Genomic DNA, 20,140 nt, shown 5'->3' on the forward strand with positions numbered 1-20,140 from the left:
AGTAAAGTTGAGTGATTATCCTGCTTTCTCTTCCTTTAAATTGTTTTTTTTACCTCCTGTTTTTGAATGATTTCTCAGTTTGTTTATTTCCTCACCTGAACTTTGTGTATCTTGACAGCGACCTGCTCCACAGTGTTATCGTCTGTAGGCGCTCCGCTCAGTGCTGACTCTGTGTCAGTCTGCAGCGTCTGCAGCCGCCGGGAGGAAGACGTAGCCAGCCGGGCGTAGACATCCCACACCTGCAGGACGCCCCGACTCCTCTGGAACTGCTCGCCCAGCGTTCTGGACGCCACAGTCCACCTGGAGGACAGCAGGATAAGTGATTCATTGAGTGTGACTGTGTGCTGTTTGTGTCCGTGCGGCTGTCTGTCTCACCTGTCTCTCTGTCTGTCCAGCCGCTCAGTGAGGAGAGCAGCAGCAGCAGGACTGATGATGTTTCTGAGGGACAAGACGGTTTGACTCAGTTGGTCCCAGTCTGCTTGTGAAGCTTCTGTCTCCTCGTGAAGAAGCTGCTTCCAACACAACAAACACCATCAGTCATCACACAACATCAGAACAAGATCTGAATATGAATCATTCTAGTTAATAATAGGAGACAGAAGCTATTCAACTGTTTGATTTTAAATAATTCCTCAAGTGTAAGACCAAGAATAGGAGAAAATCTTAAATACTTTAGTGGACATTTTGAGGAAACTTTCAGAATAAGACTTTTGTGCAACTGATTTTATTTTAAGGAAACCTTCACTCAAGGTGTTTTGTGCAACCAGTAAACCAGAAACTTTAGAGTCTTTTTTGCATGCAACATTTGGTGTTGAACTATTTGAATTCTTCTTATCAAACATTTCCGACTCCATCCACTCCAGAACAAGCTGGTACACGAGGTGCACCGGTCCTACCTGCAGCTTTTCGTGCCAATCTCTGTGTGCCTGCAGGGAGATCTGAGGGCCGCTGTGATAATCAAGAGTCTGAGACGTTCTCACTGTTTTCAGCGTCATCTGAGTCAGTCGCTGCTCCACACGATCCCACACCTGCTGGGCCTGAATCAGCCTCTGTTTCACCGACTCATTCTGTTCAAAAACACACAGGATGATCCAGAGATAGACAGAAAATAATGACTCCTAACAAACTTTTATATTTAGATTGTAGAACCTCCTCAGATGATCTAAACATCCTGGGTAAATGTTCTAGGAGTAGCTGTCACTGAAGAACCGCAAACAACAAAAACTTAATCAAACACATCACCTGTTTCTTTTACGTCTAACAAAACATTTCACGTCTACATTTCCCTTCCTGTCTCTCACCTGCTGTGTGAGAGCTGCACAGGCCTGGATGGATTTTTCTGTCTGAGAGATGAAATCACAGCTGCTGTTTTCTGCCCCGCCGTCACATTTCTCTCTCAACTCCTGAAGGGCTGCAGACTTCTGCCTGATCTTCTCCTCGAGATCCTGTCACAAAGACACGACATCGAAGAGCCAACTTAAAAAAAAAGCTGATTAAAACTTGAGATGTAGCTTTTTGTACTTTGCAAAAGCCTTCGAGGAATATGGCTCTTCATGGATGTAATATTAAACCTAATTTTGTCCAGGTGTTCTGATTGTTCATACAGATGTCAGAAAGCAGATGTGACCTCTGACCTTGCAGGTGTCGATGCTCCTCTGCAGCTCCGTCCGGCTGCTGGGTGTCCGAGCCGAGTCCATCCACACCTTCTGATCTCTGATCCAGCTGTTGATCTGCTGCAGTCGGGCCTCCCGCTCCACTCTGCTCCTCAGCTGCTCCTCCACCTCCTGGACCTGAACACCACAGACAACAACAGCAGCTCAGACATGCTTCTTAATATCTTTATAGAGCAAACTCATTCTAATGTAGAAGACCACGTGATGCAGCTGAAAGTTCCAGAACCAACCGGTAAGTAAACCTTGATGTGGAAAAGTGTGGTCACAGTTTGATGTTTGTTTTCTGACCTGAGAGTTGAGGGCTTCCTGCAGACTGAGCCACCGATGGTTCACACGACCCTGCTCATCTGCAAACTGGTTGTCTTCGTAGCGCCCCCTGCGGCCCTCCTCAGCACTGCACATCTGTAACGGCTGGCTCACATAGTCTAGTGTGGCCTGATGGGCCGACATCTCTGCCTGATACTCCTGAGAAAGATGTTGTGGATGGTGAGAGAGTTAGTCAATAAGATAGAGACAGAAAGTTCTATCAGAACCTCAAAATCACACTTCAGTACAGAACTTTAATGAACGTATTAAAAACCTCCCACAGCTTCCATAAAGTACTGAAGTATGGACGCACATTTCCACCGATGTGAGGGGAAAAAACATCTTATTAGAATAAACTTTGATAATAACATGATTCTCTTTTCTGGCACGGCAGCAATATGACTTAGCATGTAAAGTTTCTAATTATTTTAAGATACTAACTCATTATTTTGATGTATTTACTCATTATTTAGATAAACTGACATATTATTTTGAGATGTTAGAGCATTGCTTTGAGATAAAGGACTTTTTTTCCTAACACTGGCAGAAATTGGCTTCTGTACTAAACTGCCCAGTCCTTCAGTCCTCTTCTACCTTGCAGTATTTCAGCAGCTGGCTCAGATCCGTGGTGGAGGTTTGGTGCTCCTGCAGCCGCGACTCAGCAGCTTCCAGCCAGGCCTGCAGCTCCTGCAGCGCCCCCTGCTGGGTCATCGTCTTTACCCATCGCTGAGGAGACAGTGTCAAAAAAACATAACTTGTGACTCTATTCTATTCAGTGTTTCAGCTCTCTGACCTTCAAGACATTTAAAATAATAACTTTTTGTACTCCTCAAATGAGCCAAGAGGAGATTGAGTTAACCCAGAAAACTGCTGTCCCTGCTGGTGAAGCTCTGATTGTGTCACCTGAAAGCCTCACTCAGAGTAGGAGAGTAAGAGGGCAAAAAAGGAGGAGGGAGAAAAGACTATGAATCAGAGGAGCAGAAGAAAACTGAGGAGAGGGACAGAAAATAATAAGAACAGCAGGAAGAGGAGTTGAGAGGGAACGAAGAAGAGGGATAGGAGAGCTGAGAGGAGAGGAAGACGGGACGAGAGGTTAGAAAGGCAGAAGAGGAGAGCATGGAAGAAGAAGACTGGAAGAGAGAAAAAGAAAGAGGAGATTCAGACAGACAGACAGATGGAGGGGAGAATGGTTTCACACCAATAAGTGTGAGAAGAGTCCTTAGGGTGGCATTGTGCTGCACAGTGGGGATGTTTAAAACTAATTGGTGACAGGAAGACTGAAGTGTGGTTTTTGAAATACCAAACTGCTCCGTACTGCACAAGTGGGCACAGAGAAGAGCATTTACGTAAAAAAAAATGACATTTAGAGACACATAAGGACAAAAACCTGCCGTCCTTTTGTTATTTTGGTCATTGTCAGTGTAGAAGACTGGACCAGATGTTTGTGATCCTGTTCAGTTTTCAGAATTTTTGCCACTTCAGTATTTTAGCCACTCTATCTTAAACACTGCAGTAGAAAGTAGGACAGAACCACAGCATGTTTTTTGTTCTGCTGCTGAAAGATCCTATGTTTTATACTTGTTTTAACCTTGTAGAAGACACAAACCACAGGGTGAATCTGCTCACCTTGTGCAGAGCTTGTTTGATGACAGGAACATCGGCCAGCAGACTGGACCAGTCCAGCTCGATCTGTCTGAGCTGGGACTGGATGGAGCAAAGATCTAGGTCTGACTGTGAAGACTCTTTGTCCTCTGGATATCTGTCAGAGTCTCCGTCTGCTTCCCTCAGCTGGACCAGCCGGACTCCAGCACCGATTACAGACACCTTCAGTCCAGTTTTGGTCTCCAAGTCTTTGGTTAAAGCCTAGAATAGAACCGTTCTGTTATTTTCTGTTCTTATCAATCATAAAAGTGACCGGTTGGTTTGTGGTGTTGAGTACGATTTTTTTAAAACTACAATGGTCCTAATCACACCTTCATAGTTCAAGAGATTCAATGGTCAAAACAACATTCTCAACTCACCTCAGAGGTTAAGCTCAGATTTTTTAAAGTATTTTGAACAATTTGGCATTTTCATTTGCAGCAGGGCAGCCCAGAAACATTTAAATGTCCCGTGTGCAAGATGTCCTGATTACACACTGGTGTGAAGGTCGACTGACATCAAAATATGCTCTGCTTCTGTCTAATTCGATGAAGAGAGACTTAAGGAATTTGGAGGCCGAGAATGTGCACAGGTCTTTATCATTGCTATACTGCATCAAAGATCACTTGGTTGAAGCTGATGTTATTTATTTCAAGTGCAAAAACTTGTGGAAGAACAAATGTGGTTATCCATAAAGAGAAAAGTTAGTAATCATTAAATTAAAACTTACATTTTGTACATGTTTAGATGATTTATTTTCTCACCACAAACTGGAGGAAGTGTTCTCGCCTCTGCTCAACATCCATCTCCTGATTGGCTGAGACAGAGAGCTGACTCCATTGGTCAATCATCTCTCTGGCTCCGCCCATCCAGTCAGTCAGTGCAGCGGAGTCACGGAGAAACCTGTTAATTGGTGGGAAATTGCAAAGTGTGATGAACAACTCGAGCCGATTTTATCATATATCTAGATTTTTCAGACTTCAACATTCTTGTCAGGTGGTTTTCATTAGATGCAATGTGCATTTTATTATTACAAAGAATATCATTTGACTATTTTATTAAATCCTAAACCACCTGGCTACCTTACTAAAGAAAGGAAGAATTTCATTTCAACATTTCAATGAAAATAAAGAAATATTTAACTTTCAAAACTTCTCTAATCTAAATTAAAACAAGAAATGAACTCCTGAACTAACTTTGGGAAAGTTTTCTCTCCCTCTCATCTCTCACCTGCTCCTCAGCTTCCTGTTCCTCTCTACGTTGGTGCGTTCATGCTCCACCTTCTTGTGCAGGGCTCTCCAGCGCCCCTCCAGCTCGCTGGTGGACACACCCACCCCTCTGCAGCCCGCCTCCTGCAGCCAGAGCCCCGCCTCCAGCATCCGACCGAACCGTGCCTTGTTTCCCGCCAGAACGCCACGCAGCTCCTGACACGAAACACAAAACACTTTCTATCACAACAGCTGAGAAACTGTTTTGAGCAAGAGTCCTATTGTTTTATTATTGTGTTCATTTAAATTGTTAGTGGTTAATTAATCAATGTTTCACATAACTAATGTAAGACAAAGTGAGTCTGAGATGTTTGGAAATGGGTGCTGCTGTAAGAGCCTTCATCCCTCAGTGCCCTCTTCTTCACAGTCCATTTCAGATGAATAACAGACACATTTCCAATCCCACAGCAGAGCAACAGGGAACACGCACCAAAATGAATTCTAGTTGGAGGTCTCCGCTCGACTAATAACTCGCATCAAAGCCAAGGAACATCATGTGCTCCTACAGAAAACAACCCATTCGCTTGTATTTAATTGAGCCAATTAGGTTTTGAGTGCCATTCACAAAGTACAGCGTGGAGAGCGCGTCCAATAGTCTCCAAATGAGCAGAATGGAACATGGCAAAATGCGCTCTCTGTCCTCTGGTTGGTAAATCAGTATTATCCCCTGACGGTCAGAAGGAGCACGTGTATTAATCAAAAATTACCTGGTAGACGGGGAGCTTCTCTGAGATCTGCTCCTCAGAATCACCCCCTTCGTGCATCTTGGGAAATGAAGTCTCAATGCCGCTCAGCAGGGAGTCTGACCAGGCGCTGTCCTCCTCCCACTGTGACCACAGCTGAGACAGACGGAGAAACGACGACACTGTTACATGAAATTCATTCTGTGAGTGTCTGTTGATGAATATTCTGATTCCTGTTGGTTTTAATTAACTTCACCTGTTATTTCATTTGCAAAATATCTCAAAAAGTTAAGAATGAGTTTGGATGAACTTTAGCAAACAGATTCATCTTGGCTAATAGATCAGTGACTTCTAATTTGATGATCCAGAGACACAGAAAGTTTTACTTTATGTGTGTATATGTGAATGAATACTGTATTATGCTACATTTATATTCTTGTGAGGTTAAATCGATTATACTCTCTTAGATACCTTCTAATTCCTGGTAATAAAACAACGAGAACAGTTTAACATGTAAGGTGCCGAGCTCTAAGTAACGATGCTATGATGCTGATGTTAAGCTGGTTCACCATCTTACATTAGCATGTTGGCATGCTAACAGTTGCTAACTAGCACTAAATGGCTATGGGAGAAGTTTGACTTAACATTTTTATACTTAGTTGACTTATTTCTGTCAGTTTCTTTTTAATTTTATTCAGTTTCAAGTGAACAGATATGAACAGCCTGCTGACACAAAGGCTTTCTGGCAGAAAGCCTTGAAGGTAAACTCCTTCCACACGTGCACTAAATAGCACAGCAGACGCTGAGGGGAACATCATTAGATATTTGGTCATAAACCAAAGAATCGTCATTACACACTGATGGCACTAGATGAAAAATGAGAGGATTAACAAAGTTATTACAATTCATCCTGAAGGAGACATGTTTGTCTGTTCAGTGTCAAATTTCATGGCAATCCATCGAATAGTTGTTGAGATATTTCCGTCTGGACCAAAGTGGTGATCTGACCAACAGACCGACATTTAACATGGCTAAAAACAGAAATGTCTGAAATGAAAACTCTTCAGTGGAACAAACCTCAAGTCATAAAACAGTTTTTCTAGTTACTGTAGTGTGATGTACACTGCTGTTACATTTTAAACTCCTGCCAATTTCATCATAAATAATGCACAAATTATGGTCTCTAATATAAATATATTCTGCATTAATCAACAGTCTAAATTTATGCTTCAGGAGAAAATCACATGTCGGAAACATTCGGCCTGGACAGTTGGAAAACATGAACAAAACACATTCTTTTATAAAATCTGAAACCTTTCTTCACCTGATGGCTCTCTGGTTAACACTGCATTTGTTTGTTATTGCTTTAGTTCAGTCTTACTCTGCACATGAGAGATGCATGCATCCTCAGTATTTGAACAAAAAAATTATTGTCTGATGATGGGAAATTTAATATTATTTATCATTCTGATAATGAAATTATAGCTGATAAACTACAGGTTATATGAACCCCTTTTTAAATAGCAACAAATATGAAAATATTGATTATCTTACTGCTATCAGCCATGAGAAGCAGGTTATTATCAGTTATCATATCAGCTGAAAGCTTTGCATCCTTACTGCAAGTAAATACACTGTGTTTTCTGGACTACCTGTAATGTTTCCTGCAGTTTGGTCCCTCTCTCCAGTCCAAGCTGCTGCAGTCGGGCCACCTCACTGTGCAAGCCTGTCATTACACCCCGCCACCTCTGGAGGGCGCTCTCTGGGACTCTCTGGGTCAGGTACTGCAGGATCTTAAAGTGATGTCCCAGGAACTGGAAGAACTTCTGATAATACAAAGAGTACGTTCTGTCAGGACTTATGTTGTAAAACTTGTACTTGTAGATACCAAAGCACTCTGAACTGTATTCTCTCTGACCGTGTGACTGCTGATCTGCTGCTGGAGCTGAGCTCTGCTGTGGAGCTCCGCGTCGGGCTCCTGTGCGAGGCGTTCGGAGCCCAGAGCGAGCAGCTCCTCCAGGCTGTGGACCAGCCGCTCATACTGCTGCTGCAGCTCCACACTGCTCCTCAGATCCTCACAGCAGGAGCGAACACCACCCAGAGTGCCGTCCAGCTCCCCCTGCTCATAGAAGGGACAAGCAGTTTCAAGATTTAACATGTTCCAACTGAATGATCACCTATTTATAATTATCTTTAGTGAACAAGCTTCCAAAATGTCAAAGCAGACTTGAACATGGATAAATGTTTAAACATCTGACCCAGATATGACATGTGGAACAGCTACTGTACCTGTATCTGTGTGGCCTGCTGGATGAGAGAGGCAGGCAGGTTGTGTCGGTCGGCCTCCTCCAGCAGGGAGCTCACCTGCTCCACCTGCTGCTGCAGAGACTCCTGCATCTGAACCACCGCCTGAAAAATAAACAATGAACATGTGATGAATAAAAACTTTATGTCTAAAAGTTGTTAATGCACTTGTGTGAACACATTTACTTTTCTGTTATATCTTTTTTTAATTGTTTTCCTGTTTAGTTAATTCCTCTGTTCCTTTTGTCAGTTATGATGACAAAGATAATAAATACTGGTACATGAACTACAGCAGGGTTTTACCTTCTTGCTTTTCTGTTTGTATCCAGAACCAAATCAGTATTTCTATGCTGGCAAACCAAAATATGTCTCAGTATTTTACCAACAGTAACAACTTTAATTCTGATAACTTATATTAATTAAACCTTTGCTTAATTATAAGGAAGAAGCATTCTTGCAAAGGCCTGACCTTTGACCTTTAGAGACTTCTGTGAAACTCCGCCTGTCTGACATATATAAAGATGGACGAATCTCAATCTCAATTGCCCCCTGGTGGTGGGCTGAAGTACAGGTCATAAACTCCGCCCCTTTCATGTTAGCCAATGGGACACAAACTAAAACATGAAAATAAATGCCAGAGAATCTTTCTCTGACACAGTTTCTGTTAGTTTTGGTAGATATTGTCTTACTGATGTAGTGACAATTTTTCCGATTAGTTTGTTTTAATTACAGGCTCCATGTCTTGATTGACAGCTGAGCTTTGCTTGTGATTGAGTCAGCTGGTTGTGTGGGCGGGACATCAGTACCAACCAGTACCAACCCTGATTACTACTGCACAGAATCCAACACCCACATCCAGAACATTTTGACAGAAACCATCTTTGGGACTTTGACACTGCAGCTTTAAATCCACCAAACACCTGCAGCTGTTCGCTCAAATCCCTCTGATTATGAAGCAGCTTGTCAAAGTAAAGTATCTCCATGGAAAAAGTACCTGTAGTTGTTCGTTAAGGTCCGTGGTTCCAGTGAGTTCATTAATTTTTTGGCGAACGGTCGTCTGGTTAGAGGTGAAGGCTGCATGCAACTCATTTAGTTGCGTCTGTTGGTTAAAAACACAACACTGGTTCTTTAAAGTGCTGCATGCAAACAACAAGAGTTTAATTTTGAAGAAACAGGAAGTGTTATTTAAGACTGCATTTAAAAAGTTTACAATTATACTTGTAATAAACATGTTAGATAAGGTTGGTATGAGAGGTTCATTAAGTGGATGAGGTGAGTTACTCTATAACTGATTATACAAAAGACAGTAGGATCAGAAACACTACAGTTAAGATAAAAACTGGATTAAACATTTACTTACTGAAATATTTCAGGGTGTGTTCTTGTTTTGTGCAGTTAGTGAGGGTTTACTGATGATATCTGACCTGTTGCTTTGCGTTCTGCTCCTGCAGGTTTGTGAGCTGCTTCTCTCTGCAGCTCAGCGCAGCCTGGACCACAGGAAGGACTCGACACACGTCATCTACACACTGCTGACAACGCTCTGACCCCAGGACACGGCTGACCTTCGACCCCTGAGACGCCAGCTCGCTGCCGAGGGTAGCCAGCTCTGCAGACAGACTCTGAAAAGGACCAGTGAAGTTTTTGCAATTTTCATGTGCTCCTGTAATTTAATTGCAAAAAATGCTTAAAAACGTCCCAACATGCTTCATAATTTTTTTTTTAGAAAAGCTGCTGTGAAATCAGCCACTTTACGCTGCAACAGTTCCGCCAAAAATCCTGGAGGGGCTGATACTTTCTCGAAAGTAAGAACAAACAACTGCACCTTAAAACTTTTCTTAATAAGGAAGATATTTCTGGAGTTGGTAAATTTTCATGTTTTGTTGATTGGTTGTATGTCCACTTCTTTTATACAGTTTATTATCATGATATCTGATGTTTCTTCGACTGAACTGAAGAAGATCCAAAGAATCTGCACTGAACAACAGAGATTCAGGGTTTCAAAACTCATTTTGTTTCCAATTCCAAGTTTAAAAAAAAAAAATAATTTAAAGACAAAGCAGAACTGTTTGTTTCTGTTGTTTTGAGTCCCACCTGCAGCTGCAGCAGCTTCAGCTGTGTGTCTTCTTCATGTGTCGCCCCAGCAGGTGCGTGCAGCAGGTTGTTGATGGAGGACAGGGACAGGGACGCTCCGTACAACACGTGAAACAAACCCTCGTCCAGCGTCTGATGGGAGGCGTCCACCGGGAAGGCCTGAGGGCCGAGAGTTAGCCAAACTATTAACAAAACATAGGAACTGAGACAGAAGACAGATTCACACTCGAGTATTAGGAGTTTTTAGTCAGTCAGATGGAAAAAAGTTACTTTTATGTCATGATGCATTTTTTTATTCAGCACAAGACAACATGACACACGAGTCTTCATCAGTCTGGCTTCTCTTTTCTCTTATCGGCCATCTTTCATGTTTGTTGTCTCCTGCTCCTCGTTTTTGTTAAGTGTGATGTCAAAATGTGTTTCCTGTGGTGAGCGATGAAAAAAACAACATGCAGGGGATTCTGTCTGACCACTGAGATTCATTTCCACTTTAACAGAAATGTGGTCTGAAATTTTGATCTACAAAAAATCAGGCTTGTGTATTTTTTTTGTTGTTATTGTTTGCCTCTGATGCATCATCCATTCTCTTGCTTTTATTAGAATGTGAGTTTGATTCCAGTTACTTTTTGCATCTTTACAATCCATCACTGACCGTCTGTGACAAAGAGAAATATAAATTAAAATAAATACAGAGTGTAGGTCAAGTTAATGTTGGAGTAACTTTGCAAATCTCTGCTGGTTGCTTCTGGCAGTCGTGGAGGCATTGCAGTAGGTGCTTCACCAGCTGTGTCATCTGTTTGTTCAGATGACCATCTTTCTCCAACTTTATTGAGTAAACGAGAGGCTGGTGGTCTATAGTGACCTCAAGAGGAAGAAAATGTCATACAGCACCTTTAAAAACAAACTTAAACTGAAAAAAAAACTAAACTAAAATGAGCAAACCCACTGCGGAAACCAGCTGAAACTAACCAACAAAAATTAAAAACGAAATGAAAAACACAAAAGTGTAGTAATAGCTGTGTTGTGCACCTGATCCAGCTGCTCTGTTGCTGTGTGTCCCAGATCTCTCAGGTGGCTGATGTGGGTTTGGAGCTCTTTCAGGGTTTGTGTGCCAATCATACGTCCTGCTGTTCCATCACTCCGCCTCACAGATGAGTCTGACACCTTCAGACAGAGAGAGAGAAAGAAAAACATCAGAAGTCGGAGACGCGCATGACTTTCATCAGGCCCCGCGGGAGTCCCCATAACACCAAAGAGACAACAAAGTGCCTTCAGCTCAAAGAAGGTGATAATCAAGCATGGCGAGAACACCGATTTTCCCTTTCTTTTTTGTATTTGAAAAAGTGATAATCAAGCACTTCGGCCCTCACGATGGAGGCCTTACCTCAGAGGGAGGAAGCAGGCAGCTCTCCTCCAAACCCAGCAGCCGACTGTGAAGGTGATCCCACTTCTTCTGAGCAGAGTCCTCCTCCACATCAGCCGCAGCAGGAGGCGACCTGCAGGGAGACAAGAGGCTGAAAATTAACACTTAACAATTCATCCTTTTCTCTCTTTCTTTTTCTTTCTTTCCAGCAACCTCTGGTTGGTGGAAGGTATCTTATCTAACCTAAGAAGAAAAGATCTAAGAGGTTAAAATCTGTTAGTCTTACAGATAATCAATAAATTATATTTCCGTTACAAAATTCTTCTCACATTTTGTTTTATTTTCTTAATACTACTGCAGCTTTATTCTTTCCAGGTGTGTTAAATATACTGATAATCACAACTCAGTTGATTTGTACTGAATTGTGAAGTTGAGTTTGCAATTTCTTTTGAAAATAAAACATATTAGAAGTCGTTAAAACTATTTGTTTGTTACAATTTGATGCCATTTATTATTTTGCATGCCGTATAAGATGGAAAAGAAGAGACAAATAAACTGAAATAAAACATAAAATACATCCCATACACACTGTAATATACAGTATATTAAAGTATATATAATAATATAAGAGAGTGGTGATACAGTGTGTTGTTACCATGGTGACAGCTGGCTGTTGTCCTCTGACTCCAGGCTGTAGAGTCGAGCTCTGCTGCCCTGCCTGGCGATGGCCTGAGTCAGTCCTCTCTGTTCAGTCAGCTCCTGCTCCAACTCCTGCACAACAACAACAACAACAACAACAACAAGGCATTATGTTAACACTTAAATAAATAATAATAAATAGCAACATGACTTTTATATACTTTGCTAGCTTCAACATGTAAGGTTTGTTGTGAGTGAAAACGACCAGCGACGGTGTCAACGCAACAGATTCAAGTTCAGATTGAGTTGCTGGTTTGAATTCTGAAGCAACTGGAAAAAATACAAATTCCTTCAAGTTACTGAGTATTTGAGAGTTTTGGGCTTTTAGTGTCTATTGATGGTTTAAACGAGCTTCAGAGGGACCGATAATCCTTCACTGAACCGGTCAGGAGAGTTCAGTACCTTCTGCTGCTGCAGGCTGCTCTGTCTGAGGAGTTTGTTTCTCGGCGAGGAGAAGATCTCCTGAACGCTGCTGCTGCGCTTCAACTTGGCCTGTGGCTGAGGTGACGACCTCTGAGGAGAAACGGGTGAAGAAGAGACGCAGAGAGGATTTATCACCGTCGTAATCAAAGTTAAAGTCAACTCAATCATAGTAGTTCTCATCATCATCATCATCATCATCATCATCTATTTCCTCATCAGTGTATAAAGTAGAGTTTGTTACAGTTACTGACTCATTAAAGTATTAATCAACGCCCTGAAAATATGTAACGGTCTTGCCAATAAAACATTATTAAGACAGAGTCATGCAGGACTTGATCTCAGTTATGTTAAAAAAAAGAGCAGACTTTCCAAGTTCAGTTGTCAGACTTGAAAGTCTTTCATTTTGACTTGTGATTTTCTTATGAAGACTTGTGACTCGTGCCTGAAAAGAGGTGTAAACAGCTCTGCTTCACACCTGCAGGTATGACACTAAACAGACCCGCTTCCCTGCTGAGTGGGAAACCATGAACAAGGTGCTTGTGAGTCTGTTACAGTTTATTTGCAAACGTGTTAATAATTACCAGAGTGACTTTGTCACATGTTCTCCATCTGCTCTGCAGTCAGCAGCACAAACTCCTGTCTCAACATCTTCTCACACTAAATAAAAGTATGCAGCTACAGTCTTCTGAAGTCCACTGAATTTCATGTTTTTCATAATACTTGTATGATGCACAATGTTGTGTAAACAACAGACTTTAGAATTGAATTTCCCTCATATACATATAAGACCAGAAAAAATGTTTTAAAGGGTTAAAAAACTTAACAGACTTTAGTGTGGTTTGCGGAGGTCCACAGATATGGAATAAGACTGATAACATGATAAAAATGTCATGTGACTGGAATATAAGTGGATTTTAAGGGACAGTTCACCCAAAAATCAAAAATACATATTTTTCTGTGCAGTAAAATCTACTGGAAACACTTTGTTTTCTACCAGAAAGAAAGTAGTTCCATCATGAAACTGCTTACATGGTCATGGGTCATGATTTTTGATAAGAAACAATGTAACTTCAAATGTAACTTCCTTTGGTGCGCTAAGAAGAAATATGTTTGTCTAAAGAGTGAAAAAAAACTGTAGAGTGTCGGTGGACAAACTTTTTATCTTTGTCCACCAACACTCTACAGAGGTTTTGTCACAGTGCAGACAAACATATTTCTTCTGCCAAAAAGCTCCTGTTCTTTGTTTGTACTGAAAATAGTGGACCAACGCAGCGCTCCTACCTTCACTGACCTGTAACTTTTTGGTGCTTTGAGCAACACAAATCAAATCCTATTTCATCCCGTTACATTGGAGAGAAGGCAGACATCTCTATGGCCGATATCTCCAAAACTCTGCGACGGATACTCACTGACGGATAAATAACACTACAGGCCAGTGCAAAAATATTTATTTTTGATTTTGGGCTGAACTGAACTTACTGACGCAACACATATGAATATTTGTGTGACAAAAAAGAGTAAAGCTGCACATTCATAAGTCACTTGTCCACATCAAAATAAAAATATGAGACACTTTCATATAGAAAAGCTTAAAATTGTTGGTCCTGAGAAAGAGAGACAAAAAACAAACATGACTAAAATTACAAATTTTAAATATGAGACCAGACATTTTTCATTTTAGCTGCATATTGTGTTTTATCCTGTTGCTACAACTTGTCGCACTTCTTATTTGTGTCCTGTTTCTGTGAATCTGTCCTCATTCAGATTGTCTGTACCTGTTCCTGTGGATCTTTGTGTGTGACGCCCCTGTCCTCTCCCTGTCTGTCCTGCAGCAGCTGTTGGAAGTGGACCAGGTTGGCCTTGAGGAGCTCCAGTTTGGACGAGAGCAGCTCCGCCGCTTCCTGTTCGGAGCCCACAGCTCCCGGTTCATCCTGCTGCTGCTGCTGCTGCTGCTGCTGCAGGTCAGCGGGCAGGCCGAGCGCTGACAGGCTGGCAACCCTCTGCTCGATCTCCAGGAACATCTCCTGTACATTAACACACAAACACACACTGTTTATTCTTTTAACAAGAACTCACACTATGTGCTGAGAGTCTTTTTGTGAACGGGTGGGAGTACGACAGAAGCCCCGAGAGGCAGGTGAGAAAAGGAAAATCTGATCTAAATTGTTTTCTCTCCTTTCTTATGACTTCAGAAGAGGAGAAAAAAGGTTGTGCCAGGATTATTTTAAGTTACTTACTGTTTTTCATCTCTGGAACAAATGGGAGAAAGTCTTGGCAGGTGACTTTTTCCCCAGGATAATTTGTTTGTTAAGTGTTTGTTGTTGTAATACTCATGTCAACCACAAGAGGCTGAATTGCACCATTACCCAATGTACCAAATAGGTCTAAAGGCAGTCAATGTTTTCTATAGGCGCGTCTTAATTTATCCATATTGTGTACATTGGTTAGCCATGAAAAATACGTTTTTCACTTGTTTGCTAGCAGGCTAAAGGCTAATGTCTTTATAGCTAATGCTAATGGCAGATTAGCACTGAGAGGTAGAGAAATTAAAACTTTTAAAAACTTTATTTAGACCTCGTTTTCACAGATTCAAAAAGTAATTGAAAAATTATCCAGGAAAAAACTTTTTGTTTTGACAAGAAATGTATTTTAAAAGGTGCCAAAAACCAGCAGCCAAAAGAAAGACAGGAATGCTTTAGTCACTGGGTAAGTGGCTCACTTCAGCCTCTTGTGGCCAGAATGAGTATTACAAGAACAAACTTCAACAAATCAGTCTAACAAAAAAACTAAGTACATTAAAAGATGGTAATGAAGAACATTTTAAAGTAATAATTAAAAAAGGACTATAATTTAAGGCAGTTTCTTAATTAACAACATAAATAATTTGAATTTGGCCCTAATAAGACATTACTTTAGAAAATGGATCACTAGAATTTTTTTTCTCACGTCCCTCCCAGGAGTTGCGTCGAGGTCAGTTGTGAACAAAGCGGCACAAAGCCTCATATCTAAGGTTTAAGTCAGATCTGGGTCACGGATCAGGCGTCTCTGTGAACGACGCTCTTCAGTAAATTTGAATAGGAGACAAGATCTCATCAGCGGCTGTTTGTTTGCCCACAAAGCTTCATTCAAATGTGACGTGTGACTGTGGGACGTGTTTAACCTCTGAAACTTTAATGGAGGATCCGGTTACACTCCCGGGGTCAGCGGGGAGCGAATCCTGCGAGGAGAAAACCTGCCAAAGCTTTGAATGAGGACATAATGATGAAGCCTGTGAGGACCACAGACTGAATCACACACAACTGTCAAATATGTCAGATTTTATTCTTACACCAGTTTGAGCACAGATGAAAAATAACAGAGAATATCTGCTTCAGTTAAAAATTGTTTTGAGCCACTTGTTTTGCATGAATATTTACATTTTATGATGCTTTTACTCTTCCTCCTCTGCACGAGTTACCTGGTAAACTTTATATTTTCCACTCAATGTCAGAGATAATCTAATAAAATATGGATGTTGCCATTACGTTGACAACTTTAAGACTTTATCAAAAGAGTTTTAAAGAATTTATCCAACCTGAAGAACAGTAATCGTTCAAATGATCTGAAAACATGAAAACCTACAAAATAAAGAGGGTTTTTGCAGAACAGTCATTCATGTAAAGTCCCACCGTTAACTGAAAATTAATTTATAAAAACAGAATTATGCAAAATTGTATATAAATAGGTTTTGAAATAACACTTTAATAGTTAGTGGTGTTATGTAAAATTCTAATTACATGTCTTACTGTTTCAAATTCTAATGGAGAACCTCAGATTTCAAAGATACTGAATTTGCTTGGCAGAATTTTGAGGAAATGTGACTAAAATTATGCACAAAACACACAAATATTTCTATTTAATGGAACGTTGCGGCCACAAAATCCTGTGGTCTTGGAGTTTTTCACTCTGTAAACATCATATAATTTCAATGAAGTGTTGGAAAAACACGATACACAATCCATCATACTGTCAGACAGAGTGGAATAAAATGCTTTAACAACTTAACAGCTACTTGAGGGCAAATTAAAGGAGGGAAGCTGGATGTTTGGGGGTGTTTCCATATTTGGTGGATTTTTTTCACATAAAGTGATGGATTAATTGTTCCTTTATGGGTTGAGAGATTTCTCCTACATATGAGGCTCATGAAAAGTTTTCACAGGACAGAAACAATAAATAAACTGTCAAATATATAATATACTACAATATAAACTGATAATAGTGGAGATGATAGCTTGCTCGGTGCAGCTTTCTCCTGCAGCCTGTTTTCACGTGTTTGTTTGGTCGTCAGGAAGCTCTTGGCAGAGTTTAAAACGACAACATTTGATTAGTTGATTTCTGACACCCTGATCTTTGCCAGTTTGGTCACCACCTCTGCAGCCACGCTGCGCCCTCAATGCAAATACCATCAGCTGACATTCAGTGTTTGTCAAACTGTGGTTCACCGACTGATTGTCCCAACGTCCGACGGTAAACAGAGAGCGGACCGGTGATGTTTAATATTTTAGCATTACTGTACAACATAATCCAACAGTTTCCAAAGAGTGAGGCAGGAGCAGAAAAGCAGTAAAAATGTTTGATGTTTGAAGAAGAAGCTTTGGATTAATGTTTAGTGAGACTCACTTTCTCTGGCAGGCTTTGGTTTGAACAGTCTGACATTTTAAAGGAAACTTCACAGGTCACAAAATCAGAGCAGGTGACAGTTAATGATCTCTGCTGACTGAGACTCAGCAGAGTCTCCTGACCTGAGAACAAGGAAGTCACAGGTAATATAAAGCAGGACATGCAAGAATAGGACCTAAAAGCCTCTTCAGGAGGCACGCGGTATAAATGCGTAATTTTCTGCATAAATTCCTGCATACAGGGGTCCCTAAACAGCAGTGGAACTGCATAAATTGGGTATTGCAGGTGTATAAAATGACCTTTTATGACCTCTAGGATAAACACAGTCTCATGAAACTTGACTATCACAAACTAGAGACCAGGAACATTCAGAGGACGGATGTCTTTCCCTGGTCTACTGACGATAAGGGCGTCTCTGAGCAGGACAGAATTGCTCACGATCCAATGTAATTCTTACAGAAATTCTCAAAATGTCAAAAGTTTTTTAAACTAAATCACATCATAAATTTTTCCTCTGGTGTTTCTGGACAGTCTTGTTGTCTCAATGTGGAAATTTTAAGGGATTTTTAACCATTTTTAACATTTTCTAGTGGTTAAAAATGGTCATATTTTGCAGAAAATCTGTGTAAAAAATGGAATCAACCATGAGATATCATGGGAATGACCATCATACAGTTCCATCATAATCTTCTAAGCCCTTATACACTCTTCTCTGCTACTTCTACAGATTACAACTTCTAAACTCTCAAATATCAAACAGTCTTTGCTCTCTGTCCCATTCAGTAACTCAGCACTGCAGAAATCTCTCTGTCCTCTTCAGTCATGATCCCAGTTTAGACAAACATGTCAAATCAATGTTTCAGTCCTGCTTCCATCACCTCTGTAACAGGCTCAGACCGTTCCTCTCCGCCATAAACCTGGAAACCATAACCTTCATAACCAGTAATTTACATTATTGTAATTCTTTGCTCTCCAGCATCAGTAAAAAAAATCTCTCTCCCGTCTCCAGTTCACTCAAACACTCTGACTCAGTTAAAGAAACATGACCACATCTCGTCCATCCTGGCCTCCCTGCACTGGTTACCTCTTACTTTAAGAAATGATTTTAATGCTCATTACTTACAAACCTCTGAGAGGCCTTGCTCCTATTTATTTAGCTGAGCTTTTAGTGCCTAATGTTCCTTCCCGCTCCCTGAGATCCTCAGATCGAGACCTGTACGTAAAGCTGTTAGAGACTTTGCAATTAGAGCTCTGAGACTGTGGACTGAGGAAATCAGATCAGCAAACTCTGTCCCATCTTTTAAATCACTTTTAAATAAAACTGATTCTGTAGTTTTACTCTCCTTGTGTTGATACTGTCGGTCTCGTTTTCTTTGGTTTTAAAGTGTTCTTTTGTAACTATGTTTTGAAAGATGCTCTCTAAATAAAGTTTATTAGTATTATTTTTATTATTATTAAATGTGGCATGAACTGTTGACTTGCTGTCTCCCCATAAAGATCCACTTCTCCTCCTAAAAGTGATAAAAAGGGGATCTATGGTAGGGAGGGTGGAGTGGGAGAGGTTAACTTGAACTTAAAAAGGTGTACAGGTGCAACATAAATATCAAAGTCCAACTCACAGAGCAGCAGAAGGAGCTCTGATTGGTCAGCGGTCAGCAGCACAGTATCATTCACTGAACGATGCTGAGGTTTAAATATCTTAAGGTTTGAGATTCTTTGAATGAACGAATGTTAGAGCTGAGACAGCGTTTGTGCATTGTTCACCCTACAGAGCAAACAGGAAGCACACAGACCAAATATATTAAAATACACTTAACAGTGTTTACATCCGAAAGTGGCTGCAGTGTCGGCATTATTGTGTTATCAGGATGGAGATAAGAGAAACAAACAGATCTTTGACCTGTAACGGTCAAATCTGTAACACTCAGTCTGTCTGTGTCTCTGTGTCGCACTCAAACATGACTGTATTCAACTTTAACCGACTGAACGTCTCTGGCTGATGAACTCTGACTCGTCCACTTACAGAGCCAGATGTGTCTTAACGTCTTACATCATCCATGAGACGGCAACATGGGAGGGAAGTTTGAACCTCTGAGGAGCCAAAACATCCTCAGTCTGTGGTTTCTCAGCTCAACAGTGAGAAGCTGACATGTTGCAAGAATTTGGAAATGAATCATGAGTCATATTTCGCTCTTGACGCGACATTGTGCAACTTGACATATTTGTAAGGTCACATGACTCGACCAGTGACCTGCGATTGTCGCTATTCTTAGCTGAGTGGCGCAGACGGGCCCGGCAGAAGCAGGATTATGATCTCAGACTGTCGGTGCTGATTTGAAAAACTAGTTTAGCTTCACTCTGAACAAGTGTTTCTGTAATTTAAGCCTCATTTAAAGTCGACTGTGTTTGACTGAGAGGGAAAATTATTATTGATGCTTCAAGTTTCAAAGTGGAGCCGACCTGTGCGCTGGTGTTTTTTATTAACCCTTCACAGAGATTAACTGACACTTTCTACTCACAAGCTGGCGATGGGACATACCAGAAATGGCCAGAAGTATGTGGACACTTGGTACACTTTTGGCCTGGAGCTGTTTTTCACGGTTCTCCTGATCCAGTCTTTGAGAATAAATGATTGTTTGAATGTTTCAGATGCCAGCGTCCTCTCTCTGTGGTAACGGTTTGAGAAAGATCCTTTCCTCTTTCTACCCAACAATAACGATATTCAACAGATCTTATTTTGTCAATTATCACCTGGTGGACACACGCAACCTGTGACGAGAGGTCTCAAGTTTTCAAATAGACACGGGTTCATTTTGAGGAGTCACAAGCCAGAAAGTTTAGAAATCTCTACACATGAGGGTATTTGCTTCCTGATACTGCAGCAAATGTAGCAAATATTACAATCTTGAATAGTTTCAAAATATTTATTTTTCTATTCAAAATTACACGAACATCAAGCTTGATGGATACTGGAGTTTTGAGACAGATTCCGATACAAATACAAATTCCTGACATCGATTTATTGACTAT

The 20,140-nt window shown here is 40.9% G+C and overlaps 1 protein-coding gene across 1 annotated transcript in view; it reads right to left on the reverse strand.

The window, feature by feature from the left end:
- Positions 1 to 20,140, reverse strand: part of syne2b (spectrin repeat containing, nuclear envelope 2b) — a 169,022-nt gene that overhangs the window by 48,132 nt on the left and 100,750 nt on the right. The window contains exons 80-101 of the mRNA XM_084742989.1: positions 14,227 to 14,475; positions 12,431 to 12,541; positions 11,985 to 12,100; positions 11,351 to 11,462; positions 10,996 to 11,130; positions 9,967 to 10,125; positions 9,300 to 9,494; positions 8,870 to 8,974; positions 7,861 to 7,980; positions 7,490 to 7,690; positions 7,224 to 7,397; positions 5,596 to 5,727; positions 4,851 to 5,044; positions 4,385 to 4,523; positions 3,606 to 3,842; positions 2,574 to 2,705; positions 1,962 to 2,138; positions 1,635 to 1,790; positions 1,302 to 1,445; positions 897 to 1,067; positions 376 to 509; positions 96 to 300 (exon numbers count right to left, since the gene is read on the reverse strand). Of these exons, the coding sequence (XP_084599115.1) occupies positions 96 to 300; positions 376 to 509; positions 897 to 1,067; positions 1,302 to 1,445; positions 1,635 to 1,790; positions 1,962 to 2,138; positions 2,574 to 2,705; positions 3,606 to 3,842; positions 4,385 to 4,523; positions 4,851 to 5,044; positions 5,596 to 5,727; positions 7,224 to 7,397; positions 7,490 to 7,690; positions 7,861 to 7,980; positions 8,870 to 8,974; positions 9,300 to 9,494; positions 9,967 to 10,125; positions 10,996 to 11,130; positions 11,351 to 11,462; positions 11,985 to 12,100; positions 12,431 to 12,541; positions 14,227 to 14,475 (3,498 nt within the window). The remainder of the gene's footprint in view (positions 1 to 95; positions 301 to 375; positions 510 to 896; positions 1,068 to 1,301; positions 1,446 to 1,634; positions 1,791 to 1,961; positions 2,139 to 2,573; positions 2,706 to 3,605; positions 3,843 to 4,384; positions 4,524 to 4,850; positions 5,045 to 5,595; positions 5,728 to 7,223; positions 7,398 to 7,489; positions 7,691 to 7,860; positions 7,981 to 8,869; positions 8,975 to 9,299; positions 9,495 to 9,966; positions 10,126 to 10,995; positions 11,131 to 11,350; positions 11,463 to 11,984; positions 12,101 to 12,430; positions 12,542 to 14,226; positions 14,476 to 20,140) is intronic.

Source organism: Lutjanus erythropterus, chromosome 18 (genome assembly GCF_056507025.1).
Source record: "Lutjanus erythropterus isolate fLutEry1 chromosome 18, fLutEry1.hap2, whole genome shotgun sequence".
Taxonomy (NCBI): Eukaryota; Metazoa; Chordata; class Actinopteri; order Lutjaniformes; family Lutjanidae; genus Lutjanus; species Lutjanus erythropterus.